Source organism: Lemur catta, chromosome 10, assembly GCF_020740605.2.
Source record: "Lemur catta isolate mLemCat1 chromosome 10, mLemCat1.pri, whole genome shotgun sequence".
NCBI lineage: Eukaryota > Metazoa > Chordata > Mammalia > Primates > Lemuridae > Lemur > Lemur catta.
In genome coordinates, this window is record NC_059137.1 from 82,554,481 (window position 1) to 82,573,981 (window position 19,501).

General features: G+C 43.7%; 1 protein-coding gene across 1 annotated transcript; it reads left to right on the plus strand.

Moving 5' to 3' along the window:
* The first annotated feature begins 16,779 nt into the window (after positions 1 to 16,779).
* GAS1 (growth arrest specific 1) lies at positions 16,780 to 19,299 on the plus strand. Its single transcript, XM_045563980.1, has one exon. It carries the CDS (start codon positions 16,862 to 16,864, stop codon positions 17,882 to 17,884), a length of 1,023 nt encoding a protein of 340 aa, XP_045419936.1. The 5' UTR covers positions 16,780 to 16,861; the 3' UTR covers positions 17,885 to 19,299.
* The last annotated feature ends 202 nt before the right edge of the window (positions 19,300 to 19,501 follow it).

Here is a 19,501-nt window from a genome sequence, read left to right on the forward strand (position 1 = left end):
ATCCTCACAACATGGCTGCTTCAAAGTGCTTGGACTTCTTAGATGGCAACGCCAAACACCAAGAGCAAGTACCCCAGCGATCAAGGCAAAAGCTAGATAATCTTGTATACCTACCCTTGGGAGCATTACTTCCATCATATTCTATTGGTCAAAGCAGTGACCAGCCTGTTCAGAGTCCAGGGGCAAGGGTCGGGATGGAGAACATAGAGCATACTCCTCACAGAAGGAGTGTCAAAAAATCTGTGGCCACGTTTAAGACTGCCACAGATTGCTCTTATTATTACCCGCATTCTACAGATGGGAAAACTGAAGCATGGAGATGCAAAGTAACCTGTGCAAGATCACATGTTGGGTAAGAGGTGGAGGCAAGATATGAACCCAACTTTTCCAGTCAAGAGCCACGTTCTTTGCCAGTAGCTATGCTGCCTCCAAATTCAGTTGTGCAATTGATTCAACAAGTGTTTTGTGCCTGTCTCTGTTCAAGGCTCAGGGGATCCAGCATTAAACAAAGTAGACAGATGCTGTTCTCTTAGCATTTCACATTCTGTTTGTGGGAGACAGATAGCAGACAAATAAATATATAATATACCAAATGGTAAGGGCTAATTAAAAAATTAATCAGGACAAGGCAGAGTCACAAGCAGTTATCTGATTATGTTATTTCATGTAGGATAGTCATGAAAGGCTTCTATGAGGATGTGACAGGGACATGATTGGAATAATAATAATAGTCCACCATTTGGATTTTTGGAAGAATTGTGGATACCATTGAGGACTCCAAAGGCTTGATGGAGAGGAGAGACAAAGGGAGGAAGTTTAGGTGCACCCACATCAGGCAGAATGGCAGGATCAAAGGGACAAAGTTGGGAGCTTGCTTGCCAGGTAGAGCAGGAGCATGGCAGCCTGAGCATGTGGAGCTTTCTGCTCATGGTCAGTGAGAGGAGGTGAAGTCGGGGAGGTGCAGGAGAGCCAGATCCCGCAGCTCCTAGTGGGCCATTGTAAGGACTTTGGCTTTAACTTGGAATGATTCGATGAACAGGGAACCATTGGAGGGATCTGAGCAGAGAAGTGACTCGATCTGAATAGACCATGAGGAGCAAGAGTGGAGACGGGGACCAGCTAGGAGGCTGTTGTCATAGTTTAGGCCAAAGAGGAGATTGGTTGGACCAGGATGGTGGTGCTGGCAGTGATGAAACATGGAAAGACTGTTGATCTGTTTTGAAAGTAAAGCTGAAAGATTTGCTTAGAGAACTCTGAGAGAAATGGAAAAGTCAAGAATGGCTTCAGAGGCTGTCTTGAGCTGTCACTTACAGAGATGGGAAAAGGTTGGGGGAGAAGCAGGTTTAGGAGAGACAGAAATTCGGGCTTGTGTTTGTGATGTGCTCCATTGACAAGAACGACTGGACTTCCACGGGGAAATGTTGAGGAGGCAAAGAATCGAGTCCAGGAATCAGGGGAACAGCCTGCCTCAAAGCCTTGGAGTCCTTCTCTCTTCCTTCCCTTATCCATTATTTCCAGGCACTAAACACTGTCAATTTTTCCCTGAAAACAAGTTCGTTCTCACCTGCCCTTCTTTTTATAATCGCTGCTCCCTCCTTATGCATAAGCACTCTTCACCCTTAACTAGGGCTCCTGCCATTGCTCCCTTCAGCCAACCATAACAACTGCCACCAGATCCGTCTTGTTGAAATGCTGATCTGCTATCACTCGTCTGGCCAGAACTTCCACAAGCATCCAAGTTCCCTTATCAAGAGTCCTCCAGACTCCAACGTACAGAAGACATCCTTGGAGACAGTACTACATGCAGATTACCAGCCTCAACTACCAGAGTCGTCTTCTGTAGGCCCAGGAGGGGCTCAGCAATCTGGATTTATGAAATAACCAAGGGCGATTTTATTAAGGCTTGAGATATGCCTTTGTGTGAGTAGGGGGTCTTCTTGCCTCAGGTTAGCTGCTGAGTCTGCAAAAGAAGGGACTGCCTTACACTCACATAGAGGGGCACAACACCAGGCACAGAGCAGATGGGCAGTGATAAAAAGAGTCACATGCACAAAACTATGTGAGTTTCTTTTCGAGAGCTGGCTTTGAGTTCCGGTGGCACCTAGTGTGTGCCTGTAGATATTAGATAAATAAAGCATCTCATCTGTGGTTTGATTTAATTTAGTCAATATGTTTATAATGTTAGAAGCCCAACTCTTTAGTTAATGATTACAATATCTGAACTCCATTTTACAGGCTGAGAAACTTGAGTCTTGATGTATTTAATGGACTTTTATTAATATAAGACCATCCAATTAATCTGAGGAAAGTCTGGGATTCAAACCCTGGCTGTTCCCAGCATCTGTGCCCATAACTGCCTCCCCTGGGGAAGTCCCCAACAGTGACTGACTCTCTCATTTCTATGAAAACTCCTTGAAAAAGTTGCTTTTACTCACTGTTTCCACTCTCTCCTCATGTTCTCTCCTCGATTCACTATAATCAGGTTTTATCTCACCATTTTACTCAGCAAGGTCACCAATGGCCAAAATCTTGCTCTACCCAATGATCACTGCTCAGTCTCCATTTTATGTGACCCTCCAGCAGCACTGGACATGGCTGATCATCCCTTTCTTTTCAAAGTGATTTTTGATGTTTCCAGTCTCCATGTTTCTCTGATCTCCACAGGCATATATTCACTTGGTTGTTCAAATCACCCTTCCAACTTAACCTGCCACAAGAGCACTTCTAGTCTCCCACGCCCCAAACCTGGTTAGATTTGAATTGGGGAAGTCAGATTATGGCATCAGGCACTCCAAAGGCAATGGGAGAGCAAAGAGGTTTCAGTCCACCAACATGGAGGACCAAACGAGCTGATTAGGCATAAATGGCACTGTGAACCTTTTTTTTTTTTTAAATGTATAGTACCTCCATGAGTCACTTCCACAAAGCTCAAGTTCTCATTAAGCTTGTTACATGATGTCTAAGGGACTTCCCTACACATGATGTAAGATGGATGTTTTATTCAGAAGCATCTTTCTGAAACTGACTCCATGACCAGAGAAAAGATGGGTATTGAGGAGTGAGTGGGATAAAAGGGGTCTTGCTAGGTGACCCTAGAGCCTTATCTTGCCCTATTATCTGCTGATACAGACATAATATGAGCACCCAACATCAATCTTATGATCACAGCAACTGAAATAGAGACTGGCCTCGTGGGAAATAGAACTAGATCAAGGACAGGAAGTGGGGAATCTTTCCCCTTCCTTCAGGGAAGTATATGGTTACCGACTGCCACATTTTTAACTGCTGTGGACCACGGGGTCTTCCTCAGCTGTTTCCCTCTGCTTCTTTCCCCAGCTAAGCTTGTTCTGTTTGCTCATGGCCCGCCCTCTCAGCCAGCTCTCAATTTACACCATGTTTCAGGCCAGTCTTCCTGTCTCTTGGTTCAAATCCCAAAGCGAAGAATCAGATTGTTTCCTGGACACCAGTGGGTTGGCTGACCTTGAGTCATGTGTGGCCAGTAAGAGTGGGGACTGTGATTTTCAAACATGAACATCTGGGCTCACAAGATCCATGAGCCTGGGTATTTCTCAGTGAAAGGGGCTATTTTATGGTAAATTCCAACCTCTTGTGGACTATATTAACAGCAAATAGCGAAGAAGAAAGTTCATGTTTTCCTGATAAACATTCCCTGAGAATAAACTTTACATACAATGATGAGTGAAAATTACAGAAGGAGGAATCAAATGCAAAAGAAAAAAAAAAGAAGGAAAATATTGATTGGATTGTAGCCAGTTTTTCAGCTCCAGACATCTGGAGCCAAGACAAGGAAAGGTGAGGAGCTGTCCTCTGCTGCAGCCCTGGCCTCCGTGGGCGCTAGTTACTGGGGATATTTACATTAAATTAACGTGGCTGGCTATGGCTGTGTTCAGCACTTGGATACGCGGTTAAATAATCAGTGTGGTTTGACTGCTGGTTTCTTTACTGTGGTTAAATAATTGGTGTTGTCTTGGTTGCTAGCTACTTTAAAAATGTATATGTGCACTTGTTTCTCTCTCTTTTCTTCTTCCTCTTGAGCAATTTTGACAAGCCCTTGGCAGAAAAGTGGCTGACCTGCTTTTAAAGGGATACTTTTGTTCTCCCTTGTTGTTTATGTTTCCCCCAAATCCTTTTCAAGGATTTGGGAATCTTAAGAGACTTTTCCTCCCTGGACCTAGAAGACCCTAGGAAGGAATTCAGTCCAGACTTTTTGTTTGTAGAACAGAGGTAAGGCTGAGCCTGAGGGCATCTTTGGTTTTCCAGAAATTCCAGAAATGGGCTCCACTTTTATAATGATGATTCACTCGCTTCTCAGATTCATCGTGAAAACAGGGAAAGAAAATCGTGATGGCCATTGGAAAGTGACATATGAACGGGCATTTCCCCTGTGTTCTTTATTGCTGGGCTTCTAGAACACCTTCTGACACATACAGGTGTGCAATATTGGTTCAGTGAAAAAAGGATAATAACAGTGAAACCTTATAATTCAGGATTGACATAACTTCTATTCTAGAAAGTTTGTTCATTTGGTCATTTTGTTGATTTGCTTAATAATTATCGAACTACCATAAACAGCTCTGCCCTGGGACCATAGGAAGCTATCTCCTCTCCATATAGCTCTGTCCCTTCCCAAATCCCCAAACCCACCCCTGATCCTAGACAAATGAAAATCAAGTCAATTGATTTTCATCCGCAAATTGACTGGGACAGCCGGGCAGTAGAGAGATCAAGTCCAGGGACAGCCACCACAGACATATACACAAATGCAAATCATGGACAAAGGCCAAATCTTCAACTGTTGCCCCAAAACACAAGATCCTCAGAGTTCCACAGGACATGGGAACTCAATGCTGCAAGTCTAAGGTCGGATGCAGAGTGGAAAGTGGTATTTCAGAGTGGGAAGATGAGGAAAAAGCAAAGTTCTTTTTCTTAAATACATCCCTTCAATAAGAAAATAATTTCATCTCTAACAGAAGTCCAACACATACATTTTATGTCAGTCATTCAGTAGTTACCCAGATAAAAAAAGGTTGAGATTTTTTTCCTGATATGTCTCTAGTGCAAGGGGCAGGGAGAGGTAGTTCCTAAGATTTTAAAGGAAATCTGTGAGCAGTCTTCAGAATTGATTGCTTTTGCCATTTTAGTAAGACGTCTTATTTCCCTTTATAAAAAGTCTTTGTTAACAATTTTTTTGACAGTTACTGATCAAGTGGAGGAAAACCGCCAGGAAACTCAGACCTTTAACTAGGCTTCTGGGCACTGTGCTCAGTGCTACGGGCAGGGTAATGACACAGGACATGGGCTTGGGGGGGTCAGTTTCTGGGTGATCTTACTTATGAGTTGGATGGTGTTGGATCACTTAACTTCCTTGAACTTAAATGTATTCAATCTTTTCCTTATTAATTTTATAAAGACTTAAATAATAATGTATGTTACACATAATAAGAGAAATTAAAATTAAAGCTACAATGAGATATAATTTTCACTTATCAGATTGGCAGAGAGCCAAAAGTTTAATAACATGGTATGTGAGTGATGATATGAAGAAACAAACACTGTCATACCCCGGTACAACTTTTACAGAGAACAATTGACCTATCAGAGACACATAGATAGGATAATTGATCTAACACAGTTTGAAACGCACCTCCTCTTTGATTCAGTAATTCTACTTATAAGAATGCATCTTCTAATTGTATTAAAGTACTTATGAGATGACAAATGTGCAAGGATATTCATTGCCACATGGGAATGACAAAAAATGGAATTTAAATGTTCAACAATAAGGGTCTGATTAAATAATTTATGGAATATTCAAAACAGGATGCTATGCACTTGTCAAAAAGGATGAGCAAATAATATGTCAGCTCTTTATAAAGTCACATGGAACAGAGTCCAAAATATACTATTAAGTGAACAAAATAAGGCAAAGACCATTATTTTTAAAAAAGATACTTATATCTGTATATACATGTAATATCTCTGGAAATGCATGCTAGAAATTAATAACAGTGGCTCAGGGAAGTAGGTGGCTGGTGTAAAGGTGAATGGAGGCTTTCTAAAATCATATACCTTTTTAATCCTTTTGCATTTTGTACTACATGCATGCATTTTTTCTATTCAAAGATAAATTTTGAATAAACTGGAAAGCATAAAAGAATGTATAAAAGGCTTCGGGAAACAAAGGTGTGTAGCTTAAGGCCACCTATCATAAACTTCCCTAATCAGAAGAACAACATACTATAATGTTTGGCCCAGGACAGGCACTCAAGAAATATGTCTGGAAGATGTAACTGAATTATAAGAATGATTATATCAACATAAATAGTTAATCATTTGGGGAAATATGCAGCTTGGAGAAACCAACCTAGGGATTCAAATGGCCTACATGGCCGCACTTTTTTTTTTTTTTAACGGACACAAAAAGAAATAATAAATCTGGAAGCTTTAAGTGATGAAGCTATAAATGAAAAGACTGGACTTAAGGTCCCTTCCAGGTTAAAACAGAATACTTCCTGGAGTGTTTTAGGGCAGTGTAACTATCCTGTATGATACTCTAATGGTGAATACATGACATTATACATTTGTCAAAACCAGAGAATATATAACACAAAGAGTGACCTAATATAAGTTATGGAATGTAGTTAATACAAATATATCAATATTGGTTCATCAATTGTAACAAATGTATCACACTAATATAATACAAAATGTAAATAACAGGGGACACAGTGAGGGGGGGAAGGGGGGGGGTTACGTGAAAACGCTGTACTTTCCAATCAACTTTTCTGTAAAACTGAAAGTGCTTTAAAAAAAAATAAGTCTATTAAAAAAAAAAAAAGGAATGGAGTTGGAAGACTTGGGAGAAAAAAAGAGAATGCTTTAGCTTCCTATATATCTGTGGGATTCAAATGAATCAAATTCAATGAAAAGCGAGCACGTAAGTATGAATGCAGATTTAAAATGTAAGAAGAATGTGAACTCATCAGTGAGGAGTTGACAAAGTCCTAGGATACACATTTCATTAAAAAGTATTAGACGGCTTGTAATCTTTATCAATCAATAAGATCATATACTTTTTCCAAGACATTTTATGACAATTATAGATTTTCAACAATAAAGATGTTAGCAATTCTAGTGTGTTTCCCCCAAACTGTTTGAGAAGCATTAACCTAACACTCACAATTTTGTACTAGCTTGTTGATAGATTTTTTTTCTTGTTAATAGTTTTTTTTGAAGCCTATTTTCTTTATATAGTTCCTCAAGATAAAAAGCAGACTATAAGACTATTGATAAGCTGTCTTACAAATTGTTATTTTTACCTAGAAAATGGTTTATCTAAGTTTGTGAAATACTTTTAGAAAAAGTTTCTTCTTAATGTCAGCCTTGATTTCAGTAGTGACAAATTAAATTTGAAAACAAGGCCTGGCATGGCTTTGAAACATTCTAATGATGGCTGTTGTAGAATCGGCCCCAGTTATTGGAGAACTTATGGGATAATGCCCAAATGTGCACAATGTGCTGTTTTGGGAAAACCATTCTTTGTATATTAATAGAAATATAGTTATACTGCTAACTGCAAGCCGCTGAGGCCAAAGCATGTTGTGCCATGAATGTTCCATATTGCTATTGGGCTTAAATCTCCATTTCATTAATATATCTTTTTCAGAACGTGTGAAAGTCAAGTTTCCTGAGAATTGGAGCGCCTACTGATTTTGTGGAGATTTCCCTTTGTTATTAGACACTGAAACTGAGCCTTGTTTTGGTTTAAAGTGTATATAGCACAGTGCTTCTCAAATTATCTGTGGTGAACAGCCAGAGCATTTTTTCTATCACATTTTTGTAAAACAAATTTTTTTAGATTATTAGAAAAAATTATTAGAAAAATAAAATGATACTTACAAAACAGTAGGCCTAAATTTTATTATTAGATTCAACAGACACAAAATTACTCTTTGAAATTGCTGTAAAGGAATGCAAATACTTGCTCTGGAGATCTGTACTCATCTCACCATGACCCACTAAGAAGCAGCTCATGGGTCAGCACCCAGCCCTGGATCACATTTGTCCTGGTGTAGCGTCTGCTTTGCTCTTGATGATAGCCTTTGGTTTCCCTTTAGGAAGCATTCACTCTCTCTCCCTCACTCACTAATGTTCAGGGCCATGTGGCCCAGACCAAATGAGGTTCCATAATTTTTGCTAGAACTTTTGGGAAAATAAGTTATTATTCCCATTGTGATTGCTAGACTCTTCATAGTGTCCTTTCTTATCAGTATTTTATTATTATTATTATTAGAAAGATTCTCAGGACTGCACTGGGCCAAATGGTATATGTATTTTGAATTTTAAAGGTATTGATAAACTGCCTTCCACAAAGAATCTAACACTTCATATTTCCACCAGCAGTGTTTGAAGATATTCTTAGAAGAAATAGCTGTCACAGTGCTTTCATATTTCTGTCAGTCTGTGGAGTGTTAAAGTGATATCACATTATTTACTAATTTCCTTTCATCTGACTGCTAGTTAATTTAAACATTTTTTCACTTGTTTGTTGACCATTTAGATTTATGTGTCTGTGAATTATCTATTTATATCTTTTTCCCATTGTCTCTTTGTCTTTTTCCTATAAATTTATAGGAGTTCTTTGATTATTAGAAAAATTAGTCTCTGTCATTTATTGTCTTAGTTCAGGCTGCTATAACAGAATACCATAGACTGGGTGGCTCAAACAACAAACATTCATTTCTCACAGTTCTGGAGGCTGGAAGTTCAAGGCCAGGGTGCCAGTATGGTCAGGTTCTTGACGAGGGCCATGCTCCTGGTTCACAGATGGTTGTCTTCTCTCTCTACGTTCACATGGTGGAAAGAGCAGCTCTGTCTCTTCCTCTTCTTATAAGGGCACTAATTCCACCATGAGGGCTCCACTCTCATGAATTCATTTCCCAAAGGCCCCACCTCCAAATACCATCACATTAGGGATCAGGGCTTCAGCATATGAATTCGGGGGAGACACAAACATTCAATCCATAGCATCTACTTTATAAACATTGTTTCCAGATCTGTGGTTTGTCTATTGACTTCGTCTGTGCTATCTTTCCATATATAATTTCTAAATTTTTATATAGTCAAATATGTATTTTTCCCCATTTCTTCTGGTTTTCCAGTCTTGGTTATAAGAGAATTTTCCTAAATTCTAGGTTATATATGCCATTGCATAGATTTTCTTACTTGATTTTTCTTATTTTATTTTTTATATTTAAATTTTCATCTGGAATTTACTTTTTCCATTTTCTTTTAAGTGGATGGCTAGTTTTGCCAGCATCATTTACTTTAGAGACTATACTTTTCCCACTGATTAAACCATTATCTTTGTGAATCTAATATATGACAAAGGTTATGGTTTAATCAATAACATATCAATTTAATTATTAAGGCTGCATTGTATGTGTTGGTACTGCATATTTCAGTTTTGTACTTTGCCTAGGAATTTTGAATCAAGTTTTCCACATGAATTTTAATATAATTTCACCTAATTCTAAGAAAAACCCTCTTGGGATTTTAGAATTGCATTAAATTTACATAATATTTTAGAAATTAACATTTTATTATATTCATCCCTTTCTACGTATTCAGATCTTGTTTTAGTTCTTATAGTATTTTTATAACTTTATTCATATGCATCCAAAGTCTTCCTTGTAAAATTTATTTCTCAATATTTTATATCTTTTGTCACATTTATATATGAAGTATTTCTCCAAATTTCCTAAGTGTTATGCATAGAGTACAGAAAAGTTATTTTTATATTCTTCCAATATGGAGGTGCTTTACCAAAATTTCACATTAAATCTAGTAATTTTTTATTAAGTACCTCCTGAATTTTCTAAGCATGCAATCATACTATCAGCTATTTCAGTTAGTGATGGACCACGTTATGCTGTTGTCGCAAATAATATCAAATTCTCAGAGGTTATCACAAGCAAAACTTGTTTTTCGGTCATGCAAAAACTGTTTCAGGCCCAGGGCAGCTGTGCTCCAAGTGTTGCATGTGCAATGCTGGCTTTGATCTTGTGGTACCCCCATGACAAGCAGAGGCTTGTGGTTGATATTTTCATATTATATAATTAGTCCCTACTTATTCCTTCTTTACCTGAAGTTTTTATCCAGAATAGCTGCTGATTTTATCATATGTCTTTTCAGTATTGTTTGATAAGATCATGTATTTTTCTCCTTTAATTTATTATTGTAGCAGAGATTATATGGCTACATTTGCTGTATTTGCCTCCATAGAATAAATCTCTCTTGGTCTTAGAGTGGCATTACTTTGAAATATTAGGAGTCTCAGGGAGATAGGGTCTACATCTGGGCTTGTGCCACCCCTAATGGCCAGCCACTCAGGCATGGGTCATCTAACCGTGAGACCCAATTGCATACAAGGAGGAAGCTGGGAAGTTGCTAATGTTACAAAGAGTATGTGCACACAGAGAGGAGGGTGTGGAGATTACACCTATTTTGCAGGAGCAGAATGTCTTAGGGGAGACTTTCCCCTAAACCCTTAAGGCTGAAGGCCAGAACCATTTCTCTGATAAAAGGCCAACATACCAAAAGGTCTCAAATAAACAGATAAAGGGCAGGATGGAGGGGCCATCCATGGTGGACGTTCAGAAGAGAAGTACAAGTTTGTCTGTATGTGTTGCATGGGTGTGTGCATGCATATGTGTATGTGAGTGCATGTACTGTATGTATGTATGTGAGTGCATGCATGTGTGTATGCATGTATGTTTGTGTTTCAGGGCCCAGGCAGGTATAGACGGGGTTAAGTATTTGGAATGGGTCTTCCAAACTGTTACATCTTATAACAATGGTAATGACCTTGGATATTTTCCTGATGAGTCACTGCAAATTTTTAAGTTGAGTAGTGATTTGGTCAGACTCATTTAACAGGAGCATGGAGGATCCCTTTAGAGTAGTGATTCCAAAATGCTGTCTGAAGATGCAAAAATTTCCAAAGAAGTTTATGTTAAAATGAGAAAAAAAATAGGGCAATGTAGTAAATTTTTAAATATCTAAATTTGTTGAAATTAAAGATCTTTATTCTCTGGTTATTCCTTCCCTGCCTTTAGTGTTTCAAATCTCCTTTATTTAATAAGGCATTGGTATTCATGGATGGTAAGAGGTTTGTTTGCTAATACTTGATACAATAAAAAAAATTGGCATCTTTTTTCCAAAGCTGTTCTGAATTTTTTTGAAAATATTCTGATCTATGAAATCTCTAAGTCTGGGAACCACTGGCAAGATGATTTAAGCAGAGATATGCCTTTGTATTTTTTATCCAAAGTATACATTGCTTGGCCCCTGGGGAAAAATTCAAATGCAATGGAATCAGTAAAGCCACGTGCATTTGGAAGAAGCTCCCCAGTGCTTCTGAGCAGCTTGCCTGGTTTGGAATCTCTGGGTTGGAGGAAGAGTTGAGGAAGACCTAGTGTTCAGCAATGATGAAAATCTCAAAGAAACCAGGGCAATGAGAAGACAAAAAGGGTTAAGGTGAACGACATTGTCTTAGGACTTAAGGATACAGAGATGGTCCTTGAGAGAGACATAAGAATTAGTTCTTCTGAACAAAATAGAAGGATGAGAACCCCACGTAAAAGAATTCTTTTTAGGCACAACAAAGTTCAGTCAGATTCAGGAGGCTTCTCCTGAACTTTGTTGTGCCTAAAAAGAATTCCCTTTTACATGGGGTTCTCATCCTTCTATTTTGTTCCAAAAAACTAATTCTTATTAAGAAAGCAACAGAGACAAAAAGAAGACTTTTGGGAAGAATGAGGTAGACATTCGAGATGTAAGGTATAATATAGAGTTCTAGAGTAGACATTGCTTGGTTTCTACTGAATATCTGCCATAAACTAACTATTAATATTTTCTGGGTTATAAAACAAAAATAAATAAAGTAAGTGGGTGCCTGTGACTTACGACTTCTGCTGAGTGGTGAGTCTTTGGTATCCCTAAAAGGCCAGGTGACATATTGCTAAGTACCCTCAGGACAGGACTCTACCTCCTCCTACTTCATAGCGGCCATATTGCTAAGCACCAAGAGCTAGTTGGTGTTCATCAGCTGAGGCTTTTGTCTTTTCACTGAACCATTCAACCCTTCTGGAAATACCATTTCATATTTTAAAACTTCAGAACTATTCCATATTCTTTAACCTCTGAGGGTCTCTGTCTCCTTTTCTATAGTACAAATGATTTGAGTTGGCTGATGTAGAAGACAAGAAATAAGTTCTCATTTTTCACTCCATTCATTCAACTTACCAAATATTTTACTGACTGTCCATGATGGGCCATCAGTTGTACCTGGGATGTGAAGAAAAGGGAATAATCCAGGTAGATAGTAGTATCTTTCACCTAAACAACTGGATAAAATGCAGTTTCTAATGATCTACTGCTGTAAACAAACCACCTCAAAACCAACAGAGTGGCTTAAAACAACATTCTTTGTTATTTCTCCAGATTCTTTGGGTTGACTGGACCATGCTTTTCTGTTTGTGCGTGGGGCAAGACTAGAACTGGAGAGAGGTGAGTGGAGTGTCTCGAGTACACAATTTAAGGAACTCACGCTTGGAGTCTCTGCAGCACCATTATGAGAGTGAGTGCCTCCTTAAATTTTGCACCAATATGCCTCACTTGCCTCTCCCTAGTCCTGACCCTGGCTTGCGGTCTCTTTTATATGCTTTTAGTCTCATCGCAGCCGTAGCTGGAGTCATCTGAAGGTTCAACTGGGCTGGATATCCAAAACAGCCTCTTTACTGACATGGCTAAAACAGCTGGGAGCCGGCCAGAGTCTCTTTCCCTCTCTATGTACCGTCCGCAAACAGTAAGCTGGGGCTTCCTCACAGCATGGCATTCTCAAGGCAGTCGGACTTCTTACGTGGTGATTGGCTTCTCCAGAGCAAGCATTCCATGTAGAAGCTGCAAGGCTTCCTGTGACCTAAACTTGGAAGCCCCAGAATATTCTGTCAGTCACTTTCACTGTATCCTGCTGGCCAAAGTCACTAAGACCTGCCCAAGATTCAACGGAAAGGGAATTAGACTCTGGCCTTTGATCTGAATAGCATGGATGTAAAGGGAGGGAAAAAATTGACGGAGATCGACTTTGGAGAATATCTACCACAGAAAGACCAACAAACAAATAGGTTGTGGGGTGGGAAACTAGAAGCGCTCTTGGGGAAGGTTAAAGTTGAGATGCCCTTTGAACCACCTAGCAAATATATTCATATGGAGATCAGAGAAAGACTGAGGTTGAAAACATCAACTGAGCAGATGTAATTCAGATTCAAGGCACTGGATGAGATCACCTAAGGAGTGAGTTCAGAGAGAGAATGAGCAACCAGGGAGTAAAACTGGAAACACGAGGGCCTGGAGTCTCAGAAGCCAAATTTGAAAAGCACTTTGAAGAGGAGGTGCTCAGTGACCTTCAATGGTGCTGAAAGATGAGGACTGAAAAGTGACTTGGGTAGAGCAAGATTTTGGTCATTAGTGACCTTTACAAGTAAAATGGCAGGATGAAACTTGATTATGTATAGTGAATTGAGGAGAGAATAAGAGGAGAGAGTGAGAAAAGAGAGGAAAAGCAAATTTTTTCCAGTTTTCATAGAAATGGGATGATTACTGGGTAGAGACTTGGGGTCTAGAAAGGATTTGTTTTTGTTTGTTTGCTTTTAAGATAGGAGAAAGTATAGTTTAGTGTGGGTGAAAGGGAATGATACAGTCAAAAGGGAGCTACTAGACCCTCAGGCCAATGCCAATGCATAAGACTGGGGACAGGGGTGTCCCCAAAGCATGCAGAGCTCTTGGGCCCCTCTTAAATCTCACTGAGAGCTGCATCAAGGCCAAGGTGGGGCAAGTTTTACAAACACACATTTAACCTCTAGGCATTGGTTCTCAAAATTTGGTTCCCAGACACGCAGCAGCATTTTCTGAGAATTTGTTAGAAATGCAGATTCTTGGGCCCCACCAGTCTTACTGAATCAGAAACTCTAGGAGCTAACAATCTGGTTGTTTTGTTTTTAGGGATGGGGGTCTTGCTCTGTCACCTAGGCTGGAATGCGGTGAGAGGACCATCATACCTCACTGCAGCCTAGAACTCCTGGGTTCCAGCGATCCTCCTGTCTCAGCCTCCCCATTAGCTGGGACTCCAGGTGGAAGCCACCACACCTGGTGCCACCTGGGCTTTATTTAACAGAACCACCAGATGATTCCTGTACTTGCTAAGGTTGGGGACCCACTACTCTAAAGGAACTCCACAAACATTAACTTAAAGATGCAACTGAATATTGACCTTGTTCCCTATGAGCCTAAAATCACAAAGCTTTCAAAACAAAAGGGACTTTTTCAAATGTCTCATCTGGCCTTGAACCTGACACTTGACCCACAGATCCAAGACACAGAGAAGTCATGTGAGTTGTCCAAGTCCTCCTGGCAGGACTGAGATTGTGACTCCAAATAACAGAAAAACAGAGCTAGGGATATAGCTGTTTTGATGTGCCACGAAATGGCAACCATTTTATTATTATTATTATTATTTTAGGTATGGATTTGTATTATTGTTTGTTTTCTACTAAAGTCAGAGGAAGATGGTCCGCCTTACCTCAAACTGGCTTTTTTAAGGTTTTTCTTTGGGGGATTGCAGAGGCGCAGCTTCCCAAGGCGGACCCAGCGCCTCCGAGGAATCCAGCCGCCTTAGCGCTAACAGGAGGCTTTTCTGCAGTTGGATAAATCCACAAGAGCTGGGCTCTGTCTCTGACTTTTGCCATTTCAAATTCACTTGGCCTCGGGGCAGACGCGGACAGCCCAGCGCTGAGCGCTCTGGAGCCTCGGTTCCCTCTGCTTCTGGAGAGGCGATTTAGCCTTAATTTTTGTGACAGATGGAGTTGATAGTCTCTCCACGGAAAGGGGAGGAAAAAAGCGCCAGTTTTTGACAGGCCACAGACGCCCGGTGCCTCTGGTGGCCGAAGGCTGCGTTGCGCCACAGTTAAGGTAGCTCGTAAACTCCCGCGCCAGATTGCAGAGGCTCCTCTGCGGGGCAGCTGCCCTTAAACTTAGTGAGGGATGAAACTTACACTTAATGTAAACCTTGGTGCGTGTCAATTCATCTGCTCTGTGGTGACTGCGGCCAGATGGCACTGTTCAACATTCCCGAAGATTTTTAATGCTATTATTATTGTTTTCATTACCACGAGTGTTATAAACTTATATCCCTAAGAAATTAATTCGGTTGATTGCATTTCTGTCTTGCAATTTGAAAACGATGCTTGGTGCATTGGTCGTACCTGCCAGATCGGCTACCTGGGGCTGGGGAGTTGGGGGTTGTACATATCTCATCAACTTCTTTCGTGTGTGTGTGTGTGTGTGTGTGTGTGTGTGTGTGTTTAAAGCTTCAAATGTCCCATATTAAATTCTCTGGGTTTCCCCCCTCCTGGTGATGATCAGGACCCAAAGAGGGGGAACCCGAAAAATAAACTGCGTTCTGAACCCAATCGAAGACACAGATAGGGGCTAGCTAGAATTAATAAAACTACCACAAAAAAAAAGAAAGAAAGAAAAAGAAAAGGAAAAAGGAAAAAGAGCCAAACAAAAAAGCCCGTGGCTGAGCCGGATGCAGACATCTGCCCCGAGCCCTGCCCGCCGGTTGTGCGGGCGAGCTCCGTATCCGCGCCTCCTTAAGAGTAGGAGGAGCTCGGGGCCTCTGTCAACCCCCCTAAGCCGTTTCTTTCAAGCCCTGAATGCCTGAATGTGAGCTGCCCACCGCCCTCTCCGCCCTCCCCCACTCCGCAACCCCACTCCAGTGGCTCGTAAAAAAAAAAAAAAAAGTTTCAGCAACAACAGGCTGGACCAATAGCATCTCGAAAAGCCGGGAAAGGGGCCGAGCAAAGGCGAAAGAGAGTGGAGAAAGGAGAAAGCGGGCAGGCTCGGAGCGCGCGGGGCCGGGGCTCGGCGAGCGGAGGAGCGTTGCTAATGTTTTTGTTTGTTTGCTTTTCCATGCATGCATAATGAGGGGGCACCGCGGCACCACGCGGGGGCTCCCGGCCCACTTTTGTATTTAAAGCCTCGCTGCGAGCTAGTCCGCAGCCAGGCTCAGCGGATCCGCTCCCCGGGCTCCTGGTCACCCGAGAAGCCGCCGCCGAGTGAAGCCCGGGAGCCGCTCTCCGGCCGCGCCGACTTTCTTGTTCTCCCCGCGCCGCCCGGAAAGAGCTCTCCGGCGCTCGGCCGAGACCCGGGTCGCCGCGGGCGGAGGGGGAGGGGACGCGGGGCGGCCGGGCCGCGGGAAGGCGGGCAGCGCACGGACGCCGGGCCAGGAAGCGGCGCGATGCGACAGCCCGCGGCGGTTGCGGCGCGGCGCTGAGCCCGGGAGGAAGGAGCCGACGCGGCCGCAGAGCGAGCAGCGGGCGCGGGCGCCGCCGGCCGCACAACGGATCTGCAGGCGCGGAGCAAAATGCACCCGCGGCGCCGCGCGGTCCTGCAGCCCCGCCACGGCCCCGCGGCCCGCAGCCCCCCGGGGCGACAGTGAGCGCCTCCCGCCACCACCGTGGGCGAGCCGAGAGCTCTCGAGTGGGAGAGCCGGAGAAGATCTTGGCTGCTGTGCACTTCCAGGAAGCCGCCGCAGCCGGAACGAGAACCGACCTTCTGCCACCAGCGGGGCATCAGCCAGCGGCGCGCATGGATTTATGAAGACACTCATGCAAGAAGTGGGCAGGACTTGGGCAAACTTTTCCACCAGCTCCGCGTCCGCCGCTCCCCGCGCCTCGTCCCCTTCCCCCTCCTCGCCCAGCGGCTGCCGCTGCCCGCGATGGTGGCCGCGCTGCTGGGCGGCGGCGGCGAGGCCCGCGGGGGGACCGTGCCGGGCGCCTGGCTGTGCCTGATGGCGCTGCTGCAGCTGCTGGGCTCGGCGCCGCGGGGCTCGGGGCTGGCGCACGGCCGCCGCCTCATCTGCTGGCAGGCGCTGCTGCAGTGCCAGGGGGAGCCGGAGTGCAGCTACGCCTACAGCCAGTACGCCGAGGCGTGCGCGCCGGTGCTGGCGCAGCGCGGCGGGGGCGACGCTCCGGGGGCCGCCGCCGCTGCAGCCCTCCCGGCCTCGGCCGCCTCCTTCTCGTCGCGCTGGCGCTGCCCGAGCCACTGCATCTCGGCCCTCATTCAGCTCAACCACACGCGCCGCGGGCCCGCCCTGGAGGACTGTGACTGCGCGCAGGACGAGAACTGCAAGTCGACCAAGCGCGCCATTGAGCCGTGCCTGCCCCGGACGAGCGGCGCCGGCGCGGGCGGGGTCATGGGTTGCACTGAGGCCCGGCGGCGCTGCGACCGCGACAGCCGCTGCAACCTGGCGCTCAGCCGCTACCTGACCTACTGCGGTAAGCTCTTCAACGGGCTGCGCTGCACCGACGAGTGCCGCACCGTCATCGAGGACATGCAGGCAGTGCCCAAGGCGGCGCTGCTCAATGACTGCGTGTGCGACGGTCTCGAGCGACCCATCTGTGAGTCGGTCAAAGAGAACATGGCCCGCCTGTGCTTCGGCGCCGAGCTGGGCAATAGCCCGGGCAGCAGCGGTTCAGACGGGGGCCTAGACGACTACTACGACGAGGACTACGACGACGAGCTGCGCCCCGGGGGCGCAGGCGGTGAGCAGCCGCTGGACGATGACGACGGCGTCCCGCACCCGCCGCGCCCGGGCGGCGGCGCTGCTGCGGCGGGCGGCCGCGGGGAACTGCCGTACGGGACCGGGCGCAGGAGCAGCGGCGGCCGCTCGGCGCCCCGAGGCGCCTGGACCCCCCTCGCCTCCATCTTGCTGCTGGTGCTGCTCGGGCCGCTCTTTTAGACCCCGCGGCCCCAGCCATTGGCTGCGGAAGGGCCCGCGTCCCGCTTACGCGCGCGCTCTCCGCTTGCCCGTGAGCCGGGGCACCTGTGGCTTGGGGACAGATAGAGAGGATGGTTGGGGATACTTCCCAAAACTTTTTCCAAGTCGACTGGGCCTAGCGCCGGTCTCCCCACCATGAGTCTTGGCACTTTCCCTGTCTTCTCTCCCGAGCAGGACTTCTTGCACCTCCTCTCCCGCCCCCATTCCAGGCTCCAGAAACTCCCACTTGTCTGCCCTCCAGAAACCTAGCTGTAGAGTTCAGGACGCTGGGGAGGAAACGGGCATGGAGGGGACAGAACCGTAGTCCTGGACTCAGAAGGGAGGATGCTGACCAATGGGGCCTTAACAGTTCCAAGGGACTGGGCTTGGAGCAGGGAGTTTGAAGGAAGAATTATATTTGCAGAGGGGCTGTTTATTAGCATTTTTCCTTTGAGGGGGAAAAAAAGTGCCAGTATCGACTTTTTTTTTTTTTATTGTGGCCAGTGAGGACATTGCAATCAATCGTAAGTAAACAGAAAAGTCCCACTCACTGATTCATGCGTTTACTCTTGGTATTAGAGCTCAGAATTCTCAGTGACACAGAGGGGCGAGGGGGGAGCGCGGTGATTGCCTTAGGGGGAGCCCCTGAATTGGTTTTGGATAACTTTGAGCCCTTGACCTTAATTTCCTTGGTACCACTCTGATCTCTTAGCACATTTCTTAGGATTAGTGGTCAAAAAATGCTGATCTAAGGGGTTGCTATGGTGTTGAACAATGCAACTTTTTATTTAAAAAAGCTCTGCACTGCCATCTATGAAAACCTCTTTATGATGTTTGTTTTGTTGTCCTTTTTGTTCTTTACATCAAGAAATTGTATGTTCAAATATGCGGAGAACATATATTGCCTCTGCTCCTATCAGGGTGCTAAACCCTGGTACATCGTATATAAAGTGTATTAAAACTGGGGTTTGTTACCAGTTGCTGTACTTTGTATATAGAATTTTTATAAATTGTATGCTTCAGAAATAATTTATTTTTAAAAAGAAATTAAAAGTTTTAAATTCACATTCATATTACACCCTCACTCCCCCCAATGTACAGAATCCATTTATCACCAGGGATCCAAACCCACAGTCCATTGTGAAGTGTGCTCTATTTAGAACAGTCGTAAAATGTACAGTGTATTTTATAGATTTGAAGTTAACATTCTTATTTTCAAGAGAATTTATGGACGTTGTAGAAATGTATAAATGCATTTCCAAACTGCCTTAAACATTGTATTTTTATAGACATCATTTTTTAAAAATCCTAAGTTTTAAATAACTATGGATTTGTGTATTTTTTGATTATTTGTTTTATTAAAACGTGTACATCAGTAAAGAGTTTTAAACAATGAATATGGTGTAGTTACTTTCCAGAGTTACATTGTGGTTAACCCAATCATGGGTGAGGAGGTGGGTGGAGGGGTCACCAGGAATCTATCAACCATCAACTAAAATTAAAATACAGTACAAGACAAGAAATGCAGGCGATTAGTCTGCCTTTAATTTAATGAACAATTAGACATCTGTAAATGAGGCAGCTAAAAAGATATAATTG

Coding starts and splice junctions, on each gene's coding strand:
- GAS1 (XM_045563980.1), top strand. CDS start 16,862: ATGGTGGCCGCGCTGCTGGGCGGCGGCGGCGAGGCCCGCGGGGGGACC.